Source organism: Polyodon spathula, chromosome 25 (assembly GCF_017654505.1).
Source record: "Polyodon spathula isolate WHYD16114869_AA chromosome 25, ASM1765450v1, whole genome shotgun sequence".
NCBI classification, from domain to species: domain Eukaryota; kingdom Metazoa; phylum Chordata; class Actinopteri; order Acipenseriformes; family Polyodontidae; genus Polyodon; species Polyodon spathula.
The window spans coordinates 16,407,577-16,422,124 of record NC_054558.1 but is presented as its reverse complement, the minus strand read 5'-3'; the positions used below and the strand labels follow the sequence as shown (position 1 = coordinate 16,422,124).

The following is a 14,548-nucleotide window of genomic DNA, read 5'->3' as shown; positions in this document are numbered from 1 at the left end:
AAGATTTGCATTTTAATTACCTACTTTCGTTTTTGTTCGTTGTGCATGCAAATTGCTATTTGCTATAGAAATCTAACTGAATCTGAATGGGCATCATTCTCATTTTCTGTCACTATGACTGTATGTTTATATGTGTGTGGTTTTGATTTCCAGTCTTCCAATCACAAAGTTAATGATATACATTAGTGAAGTCTGAAAGTATATAAAAACCAAATGTGATTTATGTCAGCCTTTATGTGAAAAGATTTAAACTATTACACTTTTGCAGAAATGGCATGCATGTGTTAGTTGTTTACTACTTTAATAAGACAAGCTTTTGAAAACCACATACTATACAAACCTTCCTTTGTTTCCAAGTTGGATGGTGGTTGTGTGTTTCACACTATATTTTAATGCAGGTTTGGAATGGATAGCAAACCCTTTGTGTTCTTCTACTTAAAATGTGCATTCAAATAAACAGGAAAAAGCAATTACATTTGGAAGTCTAGTTTACAGTGTAAAATGATTAGACTGCACCCCACAGTTCTGATTGTATGCAGTGCAGATTATAATCAATGTAAAACCTGTTTGACTTTCCAACAGCTCTGCAGATTTAATTCTAAAGATAACATGTAGCAGATTGATTAGAGTACCATCTGAGCTGATTCTCAAATAAGGAATCGGTTGTGTTGGGTGTTTTTTAATTTTTTTAAGATGTGCTTCTCTCATTTTCTAAGCCCATACTCACCAGTAACATTTAATGCAGACCCATCCTCTCTGTTTATCTCTCTCCCGACTTCCCTCTCTTCTCACTTAAACTAATAATTCCCCCTCTCCCTGCAGCTCTCCCTGAAATGCCGAGCCCCTGAGATCGCCCAGTTTGTGTTGCAGTCCTACGAGGCAATGCTGAAAAACTGAGCCAGCACTGCAGAACAGCTCAGAGAGGGGCTGTGAGGAGGGGCTGGGGGTTCATCTGGGAGACCCTGCACGCAACATCCCCGCCCAGGACCCCTTCTCATTCACCACCACAGCAACCCTTCTGGGGCAGGACGGGGCACCAATACAGATTACAATACAACGTGAAGCATTTCCTGAATTTCCACACGTAATAAAATGTAATAAACCTTTGTTAGGGTGAACAACGCCTGAACTCTGCAGCCACACCCCATATTGTGTTAAGAAACAGTAAAAACCAATGACCAGACCTCTTTTACTATACACAGTTTCTTAGCAGTTCATTGCACGTCCACTGCTGGAAGTTTAAAGTAACTGGTTTACTTGTGGGTGGGTAAGTGAGGTATTCATAGCCAGTAGAATTGCCAGTTATACAGGTAAACATGCCAGTTGAAAGCTTGGAATCCTGTTTCCAGATAGTGGTGGGGGTACACAAATGTTATTATTGTAACCTTAAGAATCATCATACACTCTGAATGAGCTGCAGGTGTATTAAAACATAAGCTTCAGCAAGAAATTGGTGTGCTGCAGTAGCTTTTATCCATTTTATGAACATCTCTGATGTTCCCTTCCCAGGAGCAATCATTACCCTTGGCTCTTGATACGCTACCCTACTTGTTGCATGTCTCATCAGGCAGAGTTGAAGATCTTCGTGAATCTATTCTATTTGCATTGATCTGCAGGCCCCTAGTGTTATTGTTGGAGGTGTGCTGTCTTCTGGACCATTTAAGTGGAGATGCAGTGTTCCTTTTTAATTCCCTTGAAAGCATTGAATCCAGAACCCACAAGCCTTGGATAATACTATTTGAACTGTTGCCTTCCCAATCACCTGATATGCAGAACCTGTATTAGAAAGCAACATGTATTTTTGTTTCTAAATTGGAAGTTCTTTCTCAAACAGTGTTTGAAGGATGAGAGCATGGTTAGTTTCTTTGCATTTGGATCTAGTGGTTTTTACACAGGCTGCCTCTTCTCCAGATATATGATGTTCTTCTATAGTACTGTAGTTACTAACTATTGCTTTATCCAAATACTTCCACACTACACACCAACCCTCGAACCACTAAGTTACATATACCTTGTTGGCTCACTCATGTTTAACAAGTTTTCCATCTTAAGTTGCACACTGCCCAGCAATTGTTGACAAGCTTGTTTATTTCACTGGTCTGAAAGGGAATGCTGCATCTTTACTAATTGAAACACTAATCATTTGGGGCTGCTGACCCCCCCCCCCCCCCCCCCCCCCCGTGTGTGTATGGGTGAGTGCAGTGGACTGTGTTTAGTATTTTCCTTTAAAGCATTCCAATTCTTTTCAGTGGGTTTTTGTATTATAAGTGTGTTGTAACTTTATCACTGGGGCTGAATAGAAGAGGCTTGGAGCTGCTGTCTCTAAATTAAGGTGCATAGCAATCGATTGTTCAAAAGGGCTATTGAATCTTGTCACTTATTCATAGACCCTCATGCAGGTAAATCAGCATTCGTATTCACCAGCAATCTCGGAAATCTGATAGTTGAGTTACATGCATCCCTCTTTCCAACATGTATTTGAGCTTCTTCTAAATAAATACATATTTGTTTATTTATAGATCATAGTGCCAGCATTTTAAAATAAATTGGGTACCAATCCAAATAAAAAAGCTGCATTCAGTGCCCTGTTCTAGACATGGAGCTTCGAAGACCAGTGCAGAACATTCAAAAGGGCCTCCTGAGAGCTCATGGCTGCATATATCTGCTCCAAGCCCCCCTGTGACAATGCCCAAACCAGGACTTGTGTTAACCATTACTCCTGTACTTTAGTGTATGTGAGCTGATGCTGTGGATGACCATGTTTAGGTGCAGATCTTACTGCAGCAAAACCTTCTATATAAATAAATATGAAAAAAGTGACATGAGTGACTGGTTACTGTGAGTAAAGAAAAACCGTATATTCACAAGAGCAATGTGTCAGTGTTTATTTCAGTGCTGGGGTGTTGCCTGCAGTGCATTGGAATGGTTATAAGAAATTAGACACATGTTTTGTCTTATGTTTTTATCAGTGTTTGCATGGCTTAACACAGCAGAAACCAGTCTTGTTCAAGTGTAATTAGACAATGTTGGATTTAGACAGAAGAGGTTTAGAAGGAGCTGTAGTTGCCAAATATATAAAACTAATTGAAAATTTAAATCAGAAAAGCCTGGTGTTTATTTTAATGATCTAAACATATCTTAATAATTGCATCTTAAAACTAGTAACACAACACTTGTATTTAGTAATGTAAAATGGGAGGTCAATAAATAACCCTTGAGGGGAAAAGGGCAATGTAGCAGAACAGTTACATCGACAAAGCAGTCGGTCTTGGGTATTTCATCTTTTAAATGACTTATTTCCATATAAGAAATGATTTAGTCATAGTGGGGTTTGCTGTTTGCAAAGTTAACGTTCTTAAGACCCATCACTGTTTAATCTGTTAAAATAGTCCCAAATGACTGACTGTAAACCTTGCAAAGTGGTAAAGATGACATGATTTATATTCAATTTTTCATACACCTAAGTTTGTGACTAATCTTCATAATGATCTTGCACTATTGGCATTCAGAAGGATTGAGGTGATAGCTTGTGGGCTACAGACTTGGCCACAGTTGAATAGTTTCTGCACATGGTACCTATAAATCAATTTCACTTGACAAGGGAAGTGTAATCAATTGATTTGAGCCCTTTTGAATAGTGGAATGCCTGACTCATATTTTCCTATGGTATGAAGTAGAATACATACTTCACACAATACTAATTACATTTTTAAGTACCTTGCTGCCTGAATTGGCTGCGTTTATGTATGCCAATCATAAAGGCTGTAAAAGTGCAGGACCTTATGTAGCACAGGATTAAGAAGGCTTTCTGAGTTGTTCCTTAATTTTTGTTTATCCTCCCTCCTTGTTATGCCTGAATGTCCTGTTCTGTGTGTCATTGCTTTGCACATCTGATGTGTTTTAAAATAGTTTTTCTATAAATGTTTAAGCTCATGTTTACTATATGAACAGGTACTGACTGAGACACAAATAACAATGGTTGGTTGACCAAGCTGCTTACCTGGTAAAGGCACGGCCACGTGGTGTGCATGGTGAGTCATTCAGTCCGCACTGGTGCTCCTATTGGGGAGAAAAAGGCACCTCACAACGCTGCAATGCACCCTACTGGCCAGGTGCCTGGTAAGCTTTAGCAGATCCCTGCAGGACTGGTAATTGGATTAGGGGTCACTCGCTGACTTTCAGGTCCCCCGAGCAGAGTAGCTGCAGTTAGGGTACAGGTGAGGGCAATCAATGGCTTCAACAAAGTCAAAGCTCCCCTTAAGTGAACTTAACTCCAACACTATCAACTTGACAACTTTGCTAAATTTACAAAGAAGGGGTATATTTAAATTAGATATGGTATCTACTCCCTGGTAGCTCATCAAACAAAGTGGCTTAACTTCCCTGTACTTCCTGAGTTCAGGAGACGCTCTTCAGTATTTGCCAGAGTGTCTTTATATTAGTAAGCTACAGCCCTGTCCAAAACACACAGAAACGTCACCCAAAGTAGCAGATCACTCGATAGCACTTCTATAAAAACACTGGCTGATCTACCCAATGTAACAGATATCTAGGGCAGGCATCTAGAATCGAAGAACAGCTCCTGAGCTCACAGTCCAAGCACCTTAATATAGATTCCATTACATTCCATTTTGCTTGGTGTTTAAAAGTGCATTTTCATTCTCTGTATTGATTCTCATTTCTGCAGTTTTGAAGGAAACACATTTTACAGCAAACGGTTTTAAAACAAGTACGCAAATATATGGCTCGTTTATATATATATATATATATATATATATATATATCTATATATATATATATATATATATATATATATATATATATATATAATGGTAACATACTAACTTAAAGAAAGCTCTCTTTGTCATCATCTTACTGGCCTGTTTCAGTTCCTGCGTAATGTTTTGATTAGATATCTGTCCTACTAAGAGTAGTTTGCTGCCATCTTTTGGTAAAAAAATGGTACTGCAGGTGAGAGTTGATACTGTATCTGAACACAGCTGGATTTATCTGATTGCAATATGCTGTACCGCATCATTTAAATGGGCCAAAGAAATAGAAAACAAAATGTTGCAAATGAATAAATCCAGGGGTAGTTTAAGAGGTCCTGCTGTACATTCATCTTGGTTGTTTCTAGCTGGTTTTGTAACATTTGTGCAAATTTAGCACAATAGTGAATGTAGCCCTGCAACCACAGCCTCTTATAATGTATTTATAAAGCATTACTATTATTAGAGTTGGTAGTACACATTTACGTCAGTTGCAGAGTACTGGTGGTTTACTTCACTACAAGCAGACTAACTTCAGGAATAGAGAACTCCAACGAACTCCAATGAACTGGCGCAGGCAGTCTCTGTGGCGCAGTGGTAAGCGCGTTGGACTTCCAGTCAAGCACCAAGGTGTGATTCAAAGGTTGTGGGTTTGAGTCCCACCACTCAGTATTTTAGGCTAGCTGTAGGACTCTTAAACATTATATGTTTAAATCCATAGCCTGCACATCATTTTAGGAGGCTGTGTGGACCAGTGGTTAAAGAAACAGGCTTGTAATCAGGAGGTTCCCAGTTCCAATCCCAGCTCAGCCACTGACTCATTGTGTGACCCTGACCAAGTTTCTTAACCCACTTGTGCTCTGTCTTTCAGCTGAGACGTTGTTGTTGTAAGTGACTCTGTAACTGATGCATAGTTCACACACCCTTAGTCTTGTATCTTGTAAAGCATATTGTGATGGTGGTCCACTATGAAAGGCACTATATAAAGATTATTATTAAAGTTAGTACCTATTGCAACATACTAATCAGAAGATCCAGTTAATTAGTTTAGCTGATCTGATCAAGTAGAAGAAGCTTGATGGATCACAGGAATTAATCCACAGGCCATAGAAAATAGAAACCAGAATTGTAGACAATGTGTAGAATCCTTTTCTGTGTGTTGTACTACAAATACAGCAGTGTGCAAATTTATTCAAACACCCCATTGCTTCTGTAGTTTACTGGACCATGCTTGACAAAAGTACCACCTGTACAAAAGAAAATCTGTGGATACAACTTCAAGAAAAAATGTAATCAAATTACACCAGAGATTTTGAGAAAATACATACACTGTAGATGCCAAGCTGTTATTGATGCCTTATCAGGGGGCCTTACTGAATATTAACATTAGAGACACTTTCAGACCTAACTTTAGTTTTGAATTAGTTTCACGTAAGATGAGTTTGCAAAAATTAAAAATGAATTTCTGTAGTAAGTTTTAAGACATTTGTGTGTGCAAAGCTCAATAAATGACAAATCTTGAGGTGTTCTATTACATTTCCACACTGCTGTATAATGAGTCTACATTATTTCCTTCCTTTTTATAAAGTTAATCTATACAACTTTCATAGTATTGCTTTTTAACATGGGCAGGACTTTAATATTATCTGTCATTTCAATTGTGAGTGGAATCTGCCATTTTACACAATGCGTATGCTGTAAATGAATGTACATACGGTATGTTTATGAGTCAGAGCCTGTTTGATAAAGGTTGTTTGGTTTCATACTATCAATATTGTAAGTTTATTTGTGTGGTTATTTTAATATGAAAAAAAAAAAAAAATCCCATCCAGACTACAGTTAATAATCTCCAAACATTTGTATGAATATTGAAATAAAACATACAAACAGATCAGATGCATTTTAATGTAAAATCGCCAGTTTGTATTAGGTTTAAAACCCTTATTGAAAGTATGCATTGTATACAAGTATACATATTATATCATGGCTGATGTATTACAGTTATAAGAAGCGTACAGTTTTAATAAGTGAAACAGCAAAAGAAAATAGGCAAATCAGAGCAAGAAGACTAGCGCAGACCTTGACTTCACAAGGCTGTTGGACACGTCAAGTGGATTAAATCAGGTACTTTGCAATTGACCCCAGGAGTTTACATCCTTATTATTTACAGCTGATAATCAACCCCTGTAGGAAATTCTCCAATGAAAAAAACTTTGAGTGACACACATACAAATGTGAGAAATGCACTTGAAGGAGGGTAACCCCTAGCTAACTCCGCAGCCACAGTGCAAAGCAGAGCCCCCCCGAGGGACTGAGACCCACTTCCAGTTCGAGTGTCAGTGACTGTGGCGAGGAAGTGTCACCTGTGCTCATCAGCCAAGACGAGGAGATCTTAATAGATCAATTACAGACCCTGTTTATGAAACGTTAGTCCTGATTTTTATGTTTGCACCACCACTGTATTTTTGCACAGTATTTTTGCACTTTTTCCATGCTTTTCGCATTATATATATAAGCAAAAACAAACAATGTTTGTCAGGGCTTTACAATGCTTACCTATGCTTTATCGTGCTTTTACGATGCTTTATTTACACCTTGGTATCCCTAACCCTATACACTGTGGCTAATCAAGCTTGTAGTAAAACCAGGAACTGGTGAAACTTATATGCAATAGGAGTCTTATTTCAAACGCAGCTCGTGACAGATTAACGTAATGAAAGCTGCATCCTCCTGTTGTCAGTTTTTTTTTTTTTTTTTTTTGCCACGATAGGGAAGATATAACGCATGGTACAGGGGTGAATGTAGCGTTAACAGAATATCGGTGTCTTGCTACTGACTGTGTTATGACAGCTGTTTCTATTTTTTTGGACAGCCCCTGACAAATTAAAGCAAACTCAGCAATTGTTTCATTTTACAATTGCCTTTTCTGTGCATTGTATTATTAATGACTGAGGTTTCATACCCCTATGAAAAACAAGTTAGAAAACCCAAATGCTTATGTGTTTGGTATATCATGCTAATTCTCTATTTTGAAAATAATAATTACACGAGAATTCTATCCCAATTTGATCCCTGGACTGACTCGCAATTAGTATCACGTGCGAGGTGCTGTTTTGCTAAGTCACGTGACGGTGATTTTTTAGCCCAACTGGATTATTTCCCGCACCCGCCGTCATGTGAAGGGGGCGCGTTGTTATGGATCAGGGACCCTACTGCCATCTTCACGATCCTCAGCGATTAGTCTATAGGAAAGCGGCCGCTCCCAGCAGTGGCTTCGGGGGATAGTCTCGGTCCTCACTGCGGTGCCCTGTTTATCGTGCAAACCCCAGTCTGCCAGACAGGAGGATGAGCGACCCGGTTAAAAGCGTCGCTTCTAGTACTGCATCAGCGGTTCCAGTAGGGCCCCCTGCCCCGGGATCTGACACTTACAAAGGCTGGCTTTTCAAATGGACAAACTACATAAAGGGGTACCAGCGCCGCTGGTTCGTTCTAAGCAACGGCCTGCTATCATATTACAGGTAATTTAGAAGTGTGTATGCGTTGTGCAAAAACGTTTACAAAACATGCCAGGCATTATGTTCGTTGTTGGAAGCAGTTTACAGTCTAATGGGTTATTCTGTGTAGTGGTAAGTGATTGCCAAAAAGTTACTTAGGAGTCGATTATTAAATACTATTGGCTGTTTATGAAAACCGCGCTTTGTTAAAAGGTCTAAAGCATTTTTTGGCGTCATTTATAAAAGCTATCATTGTTTAATGGAGAGATGCACCTGTGTTTTGAAATAAAACGGGCAAATTGTGCAGTACAGCGAATTGAAAGTATAGGATGTATATGTGTGTGTGTGTGTGTGTGTATATATATATATATATATATATATATATATATATATATATATATATATATATATATATATATATATATATATATATAGAGAGAGAGAGAGAGAGAGGGAGGCATATATCTTTCACATCAATTTTAAATATGGTAGAAAAGTACTTGTTGCTGTTTGGTTTCCAATAAGAAAGGTGGATACAGTAAATATATTGCCACACTATTAAAACAGTTTGACTTGGGGTCGAAATATTTGAGACTAGCCCATTGATCTTGCCTTACTACTGTACATACTCCAGGAGTTTTCAGGCCTCAGCCAATTAAGAAATTATTTGAAAAAAAAAGTTTCATAGGAACGGAATTAAAAATCTAAATCATCATACAAGGAACTGTTTTCAGCTTGCCCTGTGCATTGCCAGTACAAGTTTCCCTGTTTGCTAGAATCATGAGGATAATTTAATCATGTGACAAGGAGATTAGATGGGGGTTCAGAAAAATACTTTTCAATTCATTGACCAGTTTGTGCAGTATTGTTCAAGGAGAGCAGACAGCCTTGATCCAACAATAAAGAATTGTGCTTTGTACCAGGATGTTCAAAATTCCTGTTCATACACAATAGAACTGAAGCGTTCCCCTGTGATGGATTCCTCCTGGTTATTATTCTATAATGTTATTGCATTAGATGCTTTGTCTCCTCTGGTCAGGGCCGTTTAACAGTCTGAAACTGGCAAGTGGAAAGCGGGCTTCCACAGTCTGTTAACCAGTAAGTGTCTGTTCCTACGTGTGTCATTACATTTGACAGGACTTCTTACCAAGCGATCACCCAGTTACTGATAATGACAGAGTGAGTAACTTCAGATGGCATTTGAATTGCTTCTTTATATGCCCCATTCCCATTGTATACAGTTTGCAATCATTCTCGGTGTTTCTGGGTCCTATTGCCCCAATATTGAGTTATTACAGTCGTTGGGTTGTAAATCGTTACAATTTCGGACAGTCCAGATAATCTCAAAGCCAGGTAAAGGCATATTTAAATAAAAGTGATTATAAATTAATATGGGAGCAACTGAACTTGGAACCACTCAGAGTAATTGCAAACATCGTAAGGAAGATGTCACAAAATCAATTGAAATAACACTTGAAGCTACTGTACTTATCCTTTAGTGTTGCAATGTATGTTGCAATGTATTCACCTGCTGTTACTTGCAGCAGTAGGAGGTTGAAAGACACAATGAAGCTTTGTATTGCAAAACAGAAAGACCAGTTTTGGGTAGGTATACAGGTGATATTTTAAAACATATGGTGCACTTACAAAATCTATGCATGAAGAATGTGGGTATATTTTTTCTGACATTGTCTTAATCTCAACATTTCTTGATTTACCTCTTGTTGAAGAGGGCATCGATGCTGGCTTTTAATATAATCTGTTACTTTAAACTGAATGTTTTAAAAGACGCACATGTTTTAGAAGTGAATAGGTTTACTTGCCACATGGATACCGTATCTGGTCTAAAGGCAGCTCCCAGCTTGTATTCCTTGCTTTGTTATTGCCTGTCTCTCACAAGGTCACCCCATCATTGTCTTCAGGGGGTTACTAGGAGAAGCAATGGCAGGAAAGAAGGCGTCGAAAGACCATTTCTCTTTCCAGGCATGCAAACTGTACTTTCTCTAACCTGGTATATGGGATCAGATATTTGTAATTGAAATGTTTTCTACATCTTGCACATGGAACACATTTGTATTATTTGACAGCTAATAGGAGAACTCCTGAATGAAACAGTATAGTTTTGACATCACTTTTTAATCTGATTATTTGAGCTACTGGCAGTCCACTTTGGAACTTTTAAAATGCTAACACCTCATTAATTTACAATTTGCAGCTTTAAGCGGTTTTAATGTAGAATTAGAGATTGCAGTGATTTAGTAAAAAGGTGACTGCATTATTTAGTCTGGCTTTGTTTCCTTAAGCTGCCCCTAACCATTGCAGTGCTGTAGCTGCTACAGCGAGACTTGTAGTATCTGAGCATGTACATGTGACAGTGACATCTCCTGGTGTTGCATAGTTAGGTTGTTCCAGACTGCCGTGGCAGACTTGAAACTGTTTAAGTTTTACCCCTGCTCTGTTTTTGTCTTTCAATGCCTTCTCTCCTGCCATTGCCAACCTGTGCAGATGCCAAATGGGGTGCAGTGTACAGCACAGTTATCCAAAACAATATTCTCCAATCCTGCAAGGTTTTAGTACTTGAAGTTGGGGTTGGAACATTTATTTGATCCCACTTAGTCAGCTTGCTCACTAAATATCTTGATAGCTTTAATGAGGTTGTTCGTGTGTCAGAATGAGACCGCTTGGCCCAAAACTTGTTCCCAAAACTGTCATGTAAAGATCCCATTGATTTAGTGTCAACAGCATGACTATGTAATCCATTCCATACCAACTTCTGTCCTAAGTTTCAAATTAATTTCCAACGGTGTCCTCTGATCCAGGTTTGTGTCTTGCGCTTGAAGTATTGGTTAACTTTGTCGACTTCTTTTTAATTTTTAAAGACTTGAATCAAATCCCCCCTAATTCTTGGTTGTTCTCTGAGAAGTAGATTAATTTCCCTCAACATATCTTCATAGCGCAGTCCTTTGGTAGCTCTTCGCTGGGGTCTCTTCAAGGCCACATAAACACGTGGTGGATGTAGGCCATGGTTATATATAGGGTGCTCTAATGTTATATTTACAGAATCCAACGTATGTTTTTTCAATGTTTAGATACTGCATTTTATATATTTAACTTGACATTCTTCTTTAAACCCAAGAGAAAATGAATGGACAATAATGTGTGTTATTTTGAAAGCACGGCTGTGAATGTGATATTTTGTTCTTCCCCATGTCAGATCTATGGATTTATGTTTCCTGGAGATTTGTGGCCATGAGAATTCCAGGTACATTTTAATTCTGCAAACGACCAAATCTATTGGATTCCTATTACTAAACTTTTGCTTCTGTGCAATGGGAACACAATTGTAAAGCTAGAAGGTACTCGTGTTCAGTACTACATTTATATTGTATGCTATTTTGCTTTCAAGAACTTTGTTATAGCTTACAACAGTAGCACAATTGCACTGTCTGAGCAAAAGCATAGTGTTTCTGGAAACTGTGCAACCTGTCAGGAATTCCTCACCCTTCTATATATTTAAATTGGTGTTACAGCAAACCAAACATGTCTTTTAGGCCTAGTTTGAAAAATCCCAACACCAGTTTAAATTATTACAGGAACTAAGGAGGATGAAGGAGCATGGGCATGCCCTGTGGCCCACGCTGCTGATCTTAGGCCCTGCATGGGTTCAGGGAGACTGCTGGTGGAGGCATGTCACACTTATATGCTTTTTTCTTAGGAACTGCTCCCTGTGATGAAACTTGGTATGGACATTCTACCTTTGCATGAGTATAGACCCGATTTGGTTTGAATAGAAACTTCCCAAAGGACAAGGGTCTATGAAATGGGAATGGCAAATGATGGCTAAAATGAAATGCTTACCATGGAAGTGGTTTTACTTTTAACTGAACTACCAGAGGGTCCATTTCCAGCAATTAACCTGCCACATTTCCATTTCCATTTTCATGTATCAAATCGTATTGTGTATTTTTTCCTACTTTGCATCAGTTTTTTTATTTGAGTGCCATCTGTTAACAATGTCATCTTTTTTTTTTTTTAAATATGTATCACTGACGTTCTTTAAAAATGGCGTTCACGTTAGAAAAGTGGATAGAAAGTGGGGGAAAATACCTCCAGAACGGGCAGAAATATGATTTGATTCACATGGAAAAATTGGTAGCAATGGACAAGTTGGTAGTTTCATTAAAGGTGAAACAACTTCCATTTAAGCGTTTTTTTTTTTTTTAATTTTATGAAACTTTGCATGTTAACATGCTATGATTCCATAGCTACTTCACAGTACATTGACATTTGATCAACTGAGCTATTATCCCACAATGCACTTTCACCAAGTACAGTGTAATCTTGCATTGCCAAGTATGATGAAACTGAGCATGTGGAATGATAGTACAGCATGCTTGTGGTACTAACACTGCAATATGTTACCAATATCCAGACCTTGATAAGGGATATGACAAACTATATAATTGTTATAATATTAAAACTATGGGAAACAAAACTTTACAGTGGACCCAACACGTGAATCTAATGTCTAAGTCTCTTTGGGAAAAGTGCGTGCATGTAGAGAATGCTACATGCTGCTGTGTCCATGCTCCAGAGAATTGAGACAGGGTATATATCTGGAACAAGCTACCATGGTCTATGTTACAAAGCCCAGTATGAACAGATTACAGCTCCTTGCAGGAATGCGTTTGAAGGAGGCTTCCTGTGCGCGTCTGCTGATAATAGTGTTTTAAAACCTGTTGTGACAATGGCTGTCTTGGACAGCAGCGGCACCCTTGTTAACTTTAGTGTGCAGTCTGCACCGATTCTGGAAGTAGAATGAATGGTAACAGTTACAAAAATGATCAAAAAACAAACCAAAGGTTAATTTAAGGACTTGGAGAAGAATCGCGATAATACCCAATTCGTGATTATATTTATACACTTTTATATACATTATATATACATATTTTTTTTACTGTCCCCTGTGTATGATGTTTACCTGAGTGCGGTATAAAAAAAATAGTACGTGAAAAAGACATCTCGAAATATGCCGGAGGGAACTTCTACAGCCCTTGGCAAAAGGGAAGCTGGAAGGTATCCCCAATATTTCACAGTATCTCAGAATGAAGAGAAAGGGTCTGCAACTTGCAACATTTGCTCATCAGTGCTTTCCTTTCATGGAAGTCGTAAATGTGATCTTCGTCGTAAATATTTTCAGACTGTCAAATATATGTATGTTAAACGTTATCTGGCATTATGAAACATTTGCAGTAAATAGCATTATGTTAATACTTTATATTACTTTAATTGTCTTTCAGTACAATTTCTTGTCACAATCGGGTGTGATTAGTCAATTAATAGATTGCAGATGGGGTGATTAATCGATCAATAGAAAATGTCAAGAGTAGAACCCCTATTATTTTATCATTCTCTTATCGGCAGGCAGCTAGAAGTGAATGTGCAATCATTGCTCACGTATCCCTTCAGAACAATTGAAACCCATAGGGTATATGTCCTGCTATTAACACGTCTTTTTCCAAATTCTTTTTTTTCTTGAATGTTGAATCCTGTGTAGACCCACATGTGAGTATTTCTTTTTATTTATTTTTGTTTAAATTTCTTAGTTGCCAATTATTATTTTTGTATTATTTCCTCCCTATTTAGAATATCCAATTATTATTTAAGCTCGGCTCACCGCTACCACCCCTGCGCTGACTCGGGAGCGGCGAAGATGAAGACATGCTGTCCTCCGAAGCATGTGGCATCACCCGACTGCTTCTTTTCACACTGCAGACTCACCATGCAGCCACCTCAGAGCTACAGCGTCGGAGGACAACGCAGCTTACAGGCAAGCCCGCAGGCGCAGGGGCAGACTACAGGGGTCGCTGGTGCGCGGTGAGCCGAGGACACCCTGGCTGACCTAACCAACCCCCCCCCCCCCCCCCCACGCGGCGTTTGGCCAATTGTGCGCCACGGATATTTCGATTTTTTTATGCAAGTGCCATCTTAAACATTATCATATTGTAATATTAATCATATCTCATATCTCTAAAGATGTCCTTAAAAAATGGAAGCAAAGCTGGAAAAATTACCCTAAAATTGGATAGAATTGCACACGTGGGCCTACATAAGATTCAATACAAATGAAATGGCAATAATAATAATAATAATAATAATAATAATAATAATAATCAATAATCCTAATACCAACATATTTGTCTACCAACCTACAAACCTACTTGTAAATTGTTCGCTACAGGGGATGAAAAAGAACCTTTGTGTTCTGGTAAGTTTTTCTAACAT

General features: G+C 38.5%; 2 protein-coding genes across 2 annotated transcripts in view; both read left to right on the top strand.

The window, feature by feature from the left end:
- The window catches only part of LOC121299775 (AP-1 complex subunit beta-1-like), a 32,119-nt gene extending 29,252 nt beyond the window's left edge, over positions 1-2,867 (top strand). Inside the window, exon 22 of the mRNA XM_041227816.1 lies at positions 823-2,867. Within this exon, the coding sequence (XP_041083750.1) occupies positions 823-897 (75 nt within the window). The 3' untranslated portion in view covers positions 898-2,867. The remainder of the gene's footprint in view (positions 1-822) is intronic.
- Positions 2,868-8,091: 5,224 nt separating this feature from the next.
- The window catches only part of LOC121299687 (oxysterol-binding protein 2-like), an 87,895-nt gene continuing 81,438 nt past the window's right edge, over positions 8,092-14,548 (top strand). The window contains exon 1 of the mRNA XM_041227604.1: positions 8,092-8,287. Coding sequence (XP_041083538.1) covers positions 8,115-8,287 — 173 coding nt within the window. The 5' untranslated portion in view covers positions 8,092-8,114. The remainder of the gene's footprint in view (positions 8,288-14,548) is intronic.